At 31.0% G+C, this 12,115-nt stretch overlaps 1 protein-coding gene across 3 annotated transcripts in view; it reads left to right on the top strand.

Moving 5' to 3' along the window:
- Window positions 1-12,115, top strand: part of LOC117166820 (alpha-tocopherol transfer protein-like) — a 51,809-nt gene that overhangs the window by 36,402 nt on the left and 3,292 nt on the right. For 2 of the 3 annotated variants that reach the window (XM_033351144.1, XM_033351143.1), the window contains exons 2-4: window positions 4,618-4,791; window positions 9,262-9,815; window positions 11,733-11,883. In XM_033351144.1, the coding sequence (XP_033207035.1) occupies window positions 4,623-4,791; window positions 9,262-9,815; window positions 11,733-11,883 (874 nt within the window). In that variant the 5' untranslated portion in view covers window positions 4,618-4,622. Of the gene's footprint in view, window positions 1-4,280; window positions 4,451-4,617; window positions 4,792-9,261; window positions 9,816-11,732; window positions 11,884-12,115 lie in introns of those variants that run through there. The other variant, XM_033351142.1, reaches the window with a different exon arrangement.

Here is a 12,115-nt window from a genome sequence, read left to right as displayed (position 1 = left end):
AAAATTAAAATTCGAAAATTTTTTCTAAAGCCTCCAGGGGACTTCGTTTTCGCACGAAAAAATTTTATGTGCCCTTATTGCATCCGGACCCACAATTTTACCGTTTTTGACATGTAAACAGTGCTTTTTCAAATGAATCAACTGCAGAAAAATGATTAATTCCCTTTGTTAGCCCACGATCTGTAAACTCATATTTTCCAGAGTCTATCACGTGAAGGACCTCTTACTTCACAGCGTTTTCTAATTGTTTTCCTTTATCTTCTCGCCAGCTATCGTCTTATTCGCCTTTTTTATCATATTCTTTCTGGTTATACGAGGTGTGTTCAAAATATAAGGTGACTTTATGGTTTTCTCAAAAAATATTCATTTATTCCTCAATATTTATGTTGTCCCCTTCAAAGTAATCCCCCTCAGATATAATACACTTGTGCCAACGCTTTTTCCAATCATCGAAGCACTTCTGATAATCATATTGTGGTATAGCCTTGAGTTCTTTCAGCGATGCAGTTTTTATCTCCTCAATCCTTGAAAATCGATGTGCTTTCATGGGTCTCTTCAGTTTTGGGAAAAGAAAAAAGTTACTGGGGGCCAAATCCGGTGAATATGGAGGCTGAGACTTCATTAACATCTCATGAGCGATGGTCATGCGATGGATCTTTTGATCAAAATTAAGCAGTTTTGGAACAAATTTCGCTGACACACGTCTCATGCCCAAAACGTCCGAAAAGACAGCATGGCATGAGCCAACCGATATGCCAACATCTTCAGCAACTTCTCTGATGGTAATTCGGCGATTTTTTAACACCATTTCTTCCACTTCTTGAACGTTTTCATCTGTTGTTGACGTGTTAGGACGTCCAGGGCGAGGTTCGTCTTCGACATCCTCTCGGCCTTCTTGGAACAGCTTGTACCACTTATATACATTTTTCTTACTCAGAGTAGACTCACCGTATGCAACTGTCAACATTTCAAGAGTCTTAGAGCACTTGATTCCATTTTTCACACAAAATTTAATGCAAATTCTTTGCTCAATTTTTTTCGAAAGAAGAAAATCGCCGATCACACCAAACCCTTCTAACCTTTTACGCCTCTGCCAGAAAAACAACACGAGCTATATAGTCAAAACTGTGAACATATGATCGTGACGAGTGTACCAACACAACAAAACAAAAAATTTAAAACTTGAATGCACGTAGCCCGCGAAAATTGAAAAGTCACTTTACCTTTTGAACACACCTCGTACGCTTTGCTTCACAATAAGTTGAAACATTGGAAAACAAGCTAGTAATCGCAGTTTTAACTAAATTGACAAAATCAAGGACGAGGATACCAGAATTTGTAAATTAATTTATACTTGACCTTTTTGTTTGTCATTTCAAAAAATATTCTTATTGAAAACAAAGTAAACACTCACCTTATAGGAGTTCATTTCAAGGCAGGAAGTTCATAGAGTCAGCGAATTATTTTATGAGTCTCATTTCAAACCGGCAAGTACAAGGTCTTCTTACACTAAGTTCGTGTAAGGACTATTAATAAGGTGTATTAATATGTCTACTATTGTGACACAAATGATTATATCACGTCATACTCAACAACCTTGACAATATGCACAAGTACGTGTGAATATAAATCTTATGCATGTGTGTATAGGAATTCCTTTAAAATCTTAAATGGTTAAAAAATGCAATCAATCTCAATTCAATCTTGATTAACACAGGGTTTCCCAGGCTTAAGTTTCCAGGCTTATATGGCTGTATACAAATTTTAAAAAATATATCGAAAATTCTTTTTCCGAAAATCAGTTGTTGAAGTTCTGGTTTTCGAATTATAAAATATTTGGGTTGGACAAATTAGGAACGTGGTATAAACAGACGTGCGTGCGTGAGCGGGAGTTCAACGTAGTGTTATTGAAGCAAGTGCCGAGGTGGGGTTAAAACGAAGGGAGAATAGCGGTCAACACTCTGCGTTGCACTCCTACTCACAGATGCACAGCTGTTTATACCCCGCTTCTAACTGGTCCATATTAAATATTTTATAACTCAGAAACTAACATTTCAATTGATTTTTGGAAAGGGAATTTTTGGTTTATTTTTTTCATTTCTGTACAGCCATATAAGTCCGAACACTTGAGTGGCATTCCAAACCATAATTAAATTTATTATTGCTTAAAGTGAGAGATGAAAAATAATTTCGGCTACATATGCAAGTAAAGTTAAGAACGTATTTCAACCATTGTCCAATTAATTCTTAAAAGCATTAGTATTGTACTTTACTGATCATAAATAGGTAATAAACGTCTGAAATTTGAAAAATTGTTTAAAGAATACTTTATCTTTGAGTTCTATAAGTTAGAGAATCACGAGTTCAAATCCCAAAGTTTTGCTCCTCTTTTACTGATGCTTTTCATCGTCATTATTTAAAACGAGAAAAAATAGCGTGGCATGGGCGCTTATTGCATGTCAATTCTCGCATTGCCTCGTTATCAAATTAAAATATATGCTTCAATTTGAGGTACTATAAAATATAATGCTTAATCCTAAATTAAAATAAAGTTTAAGATAGCTACTTCGGCTTTCATACAATTTTAATTTTATCTTAATCGGCTTTCAGTAATCCCCGTCTTTCATTTAAATATAAGATTTTATCCCAGAAAGAATTAGAAAGAAAGAAAAAATAATAAGTTAATTTGGGATTTTATATCGTAGTAAGATGTTCTTTAAAGATATTCTGAAATTCTGAGCCTTTTACTGGTCTTTCGTTTTTGACATTAATCCATGTTGAAGATGTGTACAATTGAAAATTCTCCAGTGTGTTTAGTTTTAAAGGTTTATAGTTTTCAATCATAACATTATTTTGAAGATCAAAAGTCAAAATTTCAATTTTGCACCTTCGTAATTGAACTTGCATGATTATTAATTGTAAACTATCAAAATTAAAAGTTCTTAAATTTTAATCATATAAAATTAATTTTTCTGCAATTTTTAAAAGGTATAATTGAAAACTCTTCAATTTAGGAGAATTAAAAAAAAGTTGGATTTTGATGATTTTACAAAGTAGAAGTCAAGTTTTCAATTCGAAATCTCTTAAATATTATGGAAACTTTAAATGCAGATTATCAAAGTTACAGAATTTTTCATTGAAAATCTTCAATTATGTATCATTTTCAATTGTTAAATCGACAAAATTAAAAACTTTTTAATCCTAAAGATTTACATTTCAATTTTCTGCCATTCTGAAGAGTTACAATTCAAATCTTTTTACTTTTAAAGATGTATAAATAAAAATTATATAATTTTGATGATTTTGAAAATCAAAAGTCAAGTTTTCTATTCCAAATCTTCTACATTGATATTTTAATTGAAAGTAAAGTATTTTATAATGTCAAACTGAAATTCATCCACATAATAATTTAGTATTCAAAGTTTTGTTGTTTTAATTAATTCTGATAAGAAATCACGTTATATGTTATATTAAGAAATAAATAGGGAATTTCCAAATCCTGCTTTTGAAGCACATACGGTCAAGTGTACCGAAATTTGGGTAAGAATAGCCGGATTTTTTCGGCACGAATAGCAGAACCTGGAAATGGGATTATTTTTCATGATTATATATTATATTGTTTATATTATTACTTTATTAAAACTGCAACGTTAATAGCTCAATTTTTTGATACACGCAGATTCTGGCAAACCATTAAATATTTCAAAGATATCTCAATTAACAAAAAAAAATGAAAAAAATGAATTACTTTTTATTTATGCACTCAAATGGATGATTTACGACTGATATTATCTCCTTTATGGATGCTAATTAAAATTTTTTCACGAATTTAACAAATTCAATTTACGTCATGGGAAAAGATTTGCGATTAAAGTGGTTTCGCTAACAACAATGAATCACAGTTTCTTCGTTACTGGGTTCTAAAACTTATTTGCTTACTAAACGTCGTTTTATTTTAGAACAAACCACAACTCCATTCATCAGTTTTTGCACATTGGGCTCTGCCTGATATAGAAATTCAAATATTTACTTTACAGATAGGATTCGCTTGCAAAGACGTAAAATCTAAAAGCGATTTTTTTTACTTGAATTCGCAATGAGTCCTTTTCATAAATCTTTTAATTGGAATTTCAAATTAAATTTTTTTATTCCGATCACGCAAGTAACCAATTTTGCTAGTGCATGTATATAGATATCATCTGCGACTTAAGTCCAATGTACAAATACAATTATCCACATGAAGTCAATGACGAATTGGTCGATAAGACTTCCTATCGTTTATTAAGATTAGTCGTGATGAATGAAATATAATTCTGGAAGTGTTTTAAAGGAAGGCGAGCTTGAGAAACAAAGTTCCATACTTTCATTTCAAATTTATCCACTTTCTGAGCAATATTTGAGAATTTCAAAATGGTTGCGGAAGTTAGAATAACAAAATTAAAGTATCCAAGTAAATATGTTGTAGTATTGAAAAAAAATATTCTTTGATTCTATAATGTAATAAAGAATCTAGGTATCGGAGTATTTTATTAACTGAAATCGCGTGCTGAATTTTGTGATTTTGTCTACCCGTATGCATTTTCCTTTGCTGTTTCTACAAGGTGTTCTTTTTTTTAGCCACAATGTTATCGGACATAGATGAAATGCCGTCCATTAAGCTCGGGGACTCTGTCCTCCAGTTTGAACTTGGTCCACCGAGTGCTGAAATTCAAGAAGTTGCCAACAGGGAACTCAGGGAATCTCCAGAATTACAAAAAGAAGCAATGTCTCGACTACAGGAATTGCTGAGAGGTAAATATACAATAAGAATTTTTATTTTCACTTGAGAAAAGGCTAATTATTATTAAACATACTGGTTCTCAGTGGAGCAGAAACGTCAATAAAAAATTGTAATTGTTATTTTCAATTATTATAAAAAAATTCATGATATAAGCACTTTTAAACTTAACGGCTCCTAGTAGCAAGCGACATTTTTCATGTGTAAACATCTTAACTTCAATATGGGGAGTCGCGCCTGAGTCGAGTGACACTATGCCTTCGAAGTGTAATCGTAATGCAAGGTTCTGACACATCGAAATGTTGGAAATTGCAACATTCTCATACACCAAATTCTTTCGACATCGTGCAGTATTCTTCTACATATTGTATGCCTTTGTAAAAAGTCAAATTGATTCTTTTGACTTTAATTAGTTATTCTTTTGATTTCGTACAGTTTTCTTCTACATAAAGATATGTGTATGGAAAAGTGAAAATTATTAACGTTTACCGAAGATGTTTACAGATAAATCTGTCTTGGGTCGTAGTTTAGGATGCACGTAATGTTTTTTTTTTCTTCAAAAATTGGGTCTATAAGTAGATCCCGTGCTGATGGGACCCATATCAGAATATCTAGCTAAGAAAAAACTGGTTGGGCCCCTATCGGAATATCTAGTCTAGAAAAAACTTATGGGTCCCCTGTCAGGCTCTAGTGAAGAGTTCCATGCTTCTTATAGGTATGGCAAATCTATCTGTGTCTAGTGGGGCCCCGACCAGAGAACTCCTAAAATCTAATATCGCCTAAAATATAATTTGAAGGCTTTTGAAGGTTTCAGTATGCAAAAATAATGTTTTTATGAGTATTGCAGCCGATTAAATTTATTCACTTAAAAATGATTTTATTGATATTCATACAGTTTGTATATTTTACATCTACATAATGTCGTATAATAATGAAGATTTAATTAGAAAAAGAGAGTTTAAAATTTGGTGTTTTAGCCTTCTTAAGCTGTAGGTTATGAGGATGGCTTTTTCATCAAGTTTCAACTTGTCGGTTTAACCCAGTGGTTAAGACTCCCGACTGTTAGGCGATAGATTCAGATATAGATTTGTTAATTCGTTACCCCGTAGCGTTAGAAATTTTATTTGTAATATAATGTTTATGAATGAAATATATGTATTCACTATAAACATGACCATTAATATTTAAAGTAAAAATACTCGCTATTGATTAATATTTATTTTTTAAATACGTTTTCTGTCATATCGTTAGAGTATAGCAGTAGTGGGTGTTAAAATTACCCAAAATGTTTAAATGAAATTTCAATTTTTTTAAATATAAATTATATTCGGATGATATATAGTCGTATGATGATGAACGGATAAAATTACCGGCTGCCAGTAGCAAGTTTGTAGCAAGTTCCAAGTAAATGGGACTTTTTTATTGCATATTGTAATATGGCATCGCGCGACCATTTTGAGATGAAAATTAAAATAATCAGAGAGAAATCAAACTATTCTGCACATCTAAATCAAAATTGTATTATTGGCATATTTGTTATGATTTTTGTTATTGCAAGACGCAATAAAATTTCGTACTGCCACAATAAAATATTTTATCATGATAAAATTTTGTCATTCCATATTTATCAAAAACACAAACCTAATCTTTATAGGAAGCGCCCCTCCGATGATCCTCATTTTCAACCAATATTTACTATATCTTATAGAAATTACTTCATTCCTAAGTAACTAAAAACCAAAATACACTTTAAAAAAAAAGGCCAGACCGATTATTTTTGTTTTCATCTTACGATTTTCGTATGATACCATATTAGCATGAACCATAAAAAACCGCATCTGCTTGGAACTTTCATTTAAACTCATAGTTCAGATCTATCATGTACGATTTCGCAGTTTTCGATTTTAAAACCTACAACCGATAGAGGAACATTCTATGAAGCCTGATTTTGGGTATCCATTTTCACGATACTTTAGACATCTTGGAGACCGGTGCCTGAAATAAGTAGCAAAATTCAAAGTAAATTTAATTTAATGCTTCATAAGATACCATATTATTTTTTAAAGATTAAATTTATTCTAAGTCTTATATGAATCACTGGCAAAAGAATTTATAATTTATTCAATTTATGCATGCAGAAATCATTTCAATTTCTCAATTACATATTAACTTAGTTTGTTTCCTTAACGTTTCCTAGAATAAGTTTCCAGACTGGCAGAAATAATTGAATAATTACATATAACGAATTAGAATCATTATAAGTAACTTCCTCAATTACAAAACTCTTTTTGTGTGACAACTGACAAATAACATGTTGATTTTCTCAAATAAAAAACCGAAAGGAAATATATTTTTTACTCTCTAAATATGAATCAGTAAAAATTCACTGATTGAAATAGTAGTTAGACATTTCACTGATTAATCAGTGGTTTCGGACTTTCCAATAATCAGTTCAGTAACACTAGAATAATTCATATAAAGCATAACCTCTACATTTTTAAGTTAAGCTTTATTGTTACTCTTTTACTTTAGTAGCAAGAAGAATTACTTAATGCAATACATTTTTGAATTTTCGGGCTGTAACTCTGCTGAATTAACTAAAGGATAAGTATACTCTAACTCGTATAGGAAGTACTTACTTAACGGGTTTGTTCATGATAGTCTGATCTTGAAATTAAAGTAATATGTGAGGTTGTTTCTCATTTAAAAGCATCGGAACTTTTTATCTTTTTTAATATTTGATCCTATTTATGGGGTTTAAGTTTTCACTATGATTATTTGATTGAATGTACTAAAACATTATTTTATTATGATTGCTAAATTGACGTGGTGCAGTGCTGCAAAACCTTAAAAGTGTTTATTTCACTGAATTAATAAGTAACCTTTCACTGATTGCCAATGACCAATTTCTAGCTATTTGAATTAGTGAAATTTCACTGATTCAGATTTAGAGAGTACCGTACACAAAAAAGGTTAATTATCTAAAAAAAATCTGCCCGCTATGCGGGCACATTCTCATGACGTGCTGCGCGCGCAACGGTTGGTTCTCGCGCTTCGCGCTCGATGCTGTATTTATCTTACGCTTCGCGGTCGATTTTGTATTTACCTCGCGCTACGCGCTCGGTCTTTATATTTTCGCACAATCTTGCGCAAACATTTTAACATTAAGGCTCAAAACATCCACCACTGTAATTTTGTGATTGTGAATTCTCTTTCGTTAAAAAACTTAGGTCGAGAGTTTGAGCGCACCTGCGGCACGCGTCTGATGACAATCGCACTCCGCGCTTAGTCTTTGCATTTCTTCCGCGTTCGGGCTTTAACGAACACATTCTCATCACGTATCTCGTGCTTCGCACTCGATTGATTGAATCATACTAATTCTTATTTCCTTGTTTTTATAATTTTTTAACATATTTTTTACGACTAAAGCAAAAACTACGTGTCTATCAAAAATTATAGCTCTTTTTTGGATGAACAAGTTTTGTCTCATTTTTTTTCGTAGCTTATATCGAAAAATGATTCATTATAATATTTAGTTCTTTCCAGGGCGCGCAATTTAAGGTTTTTCATTTTTTTTCATATCTTCCGTAGTTTGACCAAAAAATGGAATTTTTGGTTTTTTCATTATTTCTGAACGATCAAATTTGGAATGTTCAACTTTTCAATCAGATTAAAAAAGTTGTTATGATAGTCCTGTAGAGCATTCAAAAAGCAATGTTTTTCTTCTTGTGACTTTTTTTCATATCATGCGTTGTTTGGCTTAAAATGTTCATTTTAGTTTATTTCTTTGGATTTTGAAAATGTTCTAACTCTGATAATTTTCTTTTTATAGAAAAAAGTTGAAAGGATAAATTGTTTAAGTTTTGAAGTACTATGAACAACCGTTCATAGAATTTTTACATCTTGAAAAATGTGGTTTCGAAAATTTTTTGTACGATCAAATATTGAATTTTCAACTTTTTGACCAAATTAAAAAAGTTGTTATCATAATCTTGCATAGTTTTAAAAAAGCAAGGTTTTTATTCTCCAGACTTTTTTTCGTATCATGCGTTGTTTGGCTTAAATTTTTCATTTTAGTTTGTTTTTTTGGATTTTTAAAATGCTATAATTCCAGTAATTTTTGATTTTTCAAAAAAAGTCATTTGGATAAATTGTTAAATTTTCCTAATACTATGAATAACCGTACAGAGAATTTTTGAATTTTGAAAAAAGTGGTCTCAAAAATATTCAAAATCTGCCCACTTTTTGAATTTTCATACAGAATGGCTGGCTAAGGAGCTCGTCCTTTAGTTTAGGATGCTAAACAAGTGTTCCAAAGGCCAATCTAATAGATTAATTGTTTCAAAAATTATCGTATTCACAGACAAACAGATAAACAGAGTCTCAAAACGTTAACATTTAACAAAAACTAGGGGGGGGGGGCAAATTTTACATAAATCTAATACCTTCTCTGATGAGAATGTAAAAATATATATTTTTTGCAGCCGAACCTGACCTGCATTGTCCATTGGATAACGAAGCTTGGCTCATACGATTTTTAAGGCCTTGCAAGTACTACCCAGAATCAGCCCTCAAACTAGTGAAAAATTATTATAGTTTCAAAGTTAAGCACTCGAACGTGTACGCAAATCTGAAGCCTAGTAATGAAAGGAATATTTTTGATCACAATATCCTCACCGTTTTGCCTAATCGGGATCAATTTGGTCGGCGGATCCTAATTATAGAGCTAGGAAAGAAATGGAAGCACAATAAATGCAGTTTGGATGAAGTTTATAAAGGATGTGTTTTATACTTGGAAGCTGCGATGTTAGAACCAACTTCACAAATTGCTGGTGCAGTTGTTATCTTCGATATGGATGGATTATCACTCCAGCAAACGTGGCAATTTACACCACCTTTTGCTAAGAGAATAGTCGATTGGCTGCAGGATGCTGTTCCTTTGAGAGTTAAAAATATCCATATCATCAATCAACCTTATATCTTTAACATGGTGTTCAACCTCTTCAAGCCTTTCTTAAGAGAAAAGCTAAAGTCAAGGGTGAGTTAATCATAGAAATTTATTTCTAAAGTATGTTGCTGTGTACTTTAACCCATTAATCGATGAATAACTGAGTAAAAAAACAGTTAAAACAATCAATAATAATTTTATTTGATGGAATAGATTCATATAAAACGATCATAATGAATAATTAGGTTATTCGTGAATGAAAAATTTGGTGGCATCTAGTTTCCCAATTAATCGCTTAGCTGATATTTATTTTAGTCGTTTTAGTTGAATTTATTCGATTAAGGTCTCTGGAAAACAAGGTTATCTATGATTTTAAGATTTAAAATTATATTATAAAAAAAAATCTTTTTTAAGAAAAAGATAAAAATTTATAATAACAAATTATTTGGTAAATATTTTTTTGTAATTTAATTGGATCTTACTGTCGTTTCTAAGCAATATTAAAAAAATGTTGAACTTTAATATCTCATGACTTTTTTGGGAGGAAAATATTCTCCTCCACTCTACTGTTTCTAATAATAGAACTAGAATAATAATATTTATAAATAGTTATTTAAAATGTTTTATATTAAAAAAATTGTTTTAGCGATTTAAGCCATAACGAACTTTACATTCAAAATTGGAGACAGTAAAGTTATAAAGGATGGTTCCCACAAGAAATAAGCTATAATGTTTTTTGTGAGTTTAAAAATGCTTTTAATTGAAATACTGTTTTTAATTTATAATCACATCATCAGTAATATGATTTTAATTCTGAAAATAATAGAAAAACTATTTTCTTAACCTGATTTTTAGCACAAAAACAAACTTAACTAAATTTATTATTGAATGTTTTAAGCATTCTTGATCGATTAATTGCCTGAATCACATTGTAATGTTTTACAGTAATCTTTTTAGAGGAGGTTACGCTACAATTTTTAATAAGCTTAAATGTGGCCACTGTAAGTATTGCAACTTTTTGCCTAAGTCAGAATTAAAGCACAATATGCTTCAGAAGTATAGAAATAATTTGTTTAAATGATTGTACATACACACTAGTGAATTAAACTCGTACACGATTTATTAAATTAAAGGTGGCCATAAATATTTTCATGTCTTTGCTGAAAGTAACCCTGAAAGTAACCCTGAAAGTAAAAGTAAGGAAAGGAACAGTAAAAGAATTATGATTATCATATGCAGTTGTATAATACATTAATTAGTTAATTCATAATTATATCTGTGCTGCAGGTTTTAAAAATATAGTTACTATATTTTCGAAGATCTTTTAGTCAGTTCTAAGGCATAAAAAAGGTAACAAAATTAAGGAATCTGCTAAACCTGTTGCAAAGTCAGAGCATTCTTTCCTTTCCTTTTTGTATAAAAAATGAATCACACAACGTAAACTGGTTTAAATTTAATGTTGCTGGTCCGGTTTAAAATTGAAGCCACTTTTAAGCTGACAAATATATTTTAAAAACTAACTCAGTCCTCCGAAAATAATTTGTAATATTCTTTAATATATTTTAAAGTTTCTTAACAAAATAAATCCTACTTTGATGGAATATTTTTTAATCAAAGGTATAATTTATCACTTGGAGGAGGAAAGCTAGTGATTTGATATTTGAGAATGTTTTGAAATATATTCGGTACTTTCCGTTTAAAGTTCAATATATAAAAATAATAATCATAGTGAACTGAGATATGTAGCATAGGATAGAATATTTATCACAATAACTCGGATGAGTGGTGATAAGCATTCTCGAGAAGAATAGAGCCTATTTCTGCCTAGTTTGTATCTTCAAATCCTTTCTTAATTTTTTTCTAATAGTCTTGGATGGTGAACTATTTTCAAGCGTATGCATTATATTCAAATCCGATTTATTAGATATATATTTTAGTATAGATGGTCAGGTCCTGATTGCTGAATTATAAACTGAACTCTAATTATTATTTTAATTTTCTTTGTAGATCATTTTCCACGGAACTGACAGAAAGTCTCTGCATCAGCATTTATCACCACAGTGCCTTCCTGAATGTTATGGTGGTAGTTTACAAATTCCCAGGGTGACGGGACCTCAGTGGTTTGAATTGTTGCTCAAGTGCGACAAGGAATACGATGGTAATTATGCACTTTGTAAATAATACACTGAACCCCTTATTCTTTTATTTAAAATTGAAAAATTAATATATCTTTAATGTTGAATTCTTGTTATTTGTTATTATTTTTTTTAATTCGAATTTTGGGCCATCCAGAAAATCATTTTCCGTTACGCGGCTAGAGGCCGACCATAAACTATATGTTGCAAAATTCATGCTAATTTGTGACTCCCCCGATACCCATATTTGATGAC

The sequence above is a fragment of the Belonocnema kinseyi genome, chromosome 2 (genome assembly GCF_010883055.1).
Source record: "Belonocnema kinseyi isolate 2016_QV_RU_SX_M_011 chromosome 2, B_treatae_v1, whole genome shotgun sequence".
Taxonomy (NCBI): Eukaryota; Metazoa; Arthropoda; class Insecta; order Hymenoptera; family Cynipidae; genus Belonocnema; species Belonocnema kinseyi.
The sequence above is the reverse complement of the archived record's forward strand: the minus strand, read 5'-3'. Positions and strand labels throughout refer to the sequence as shown.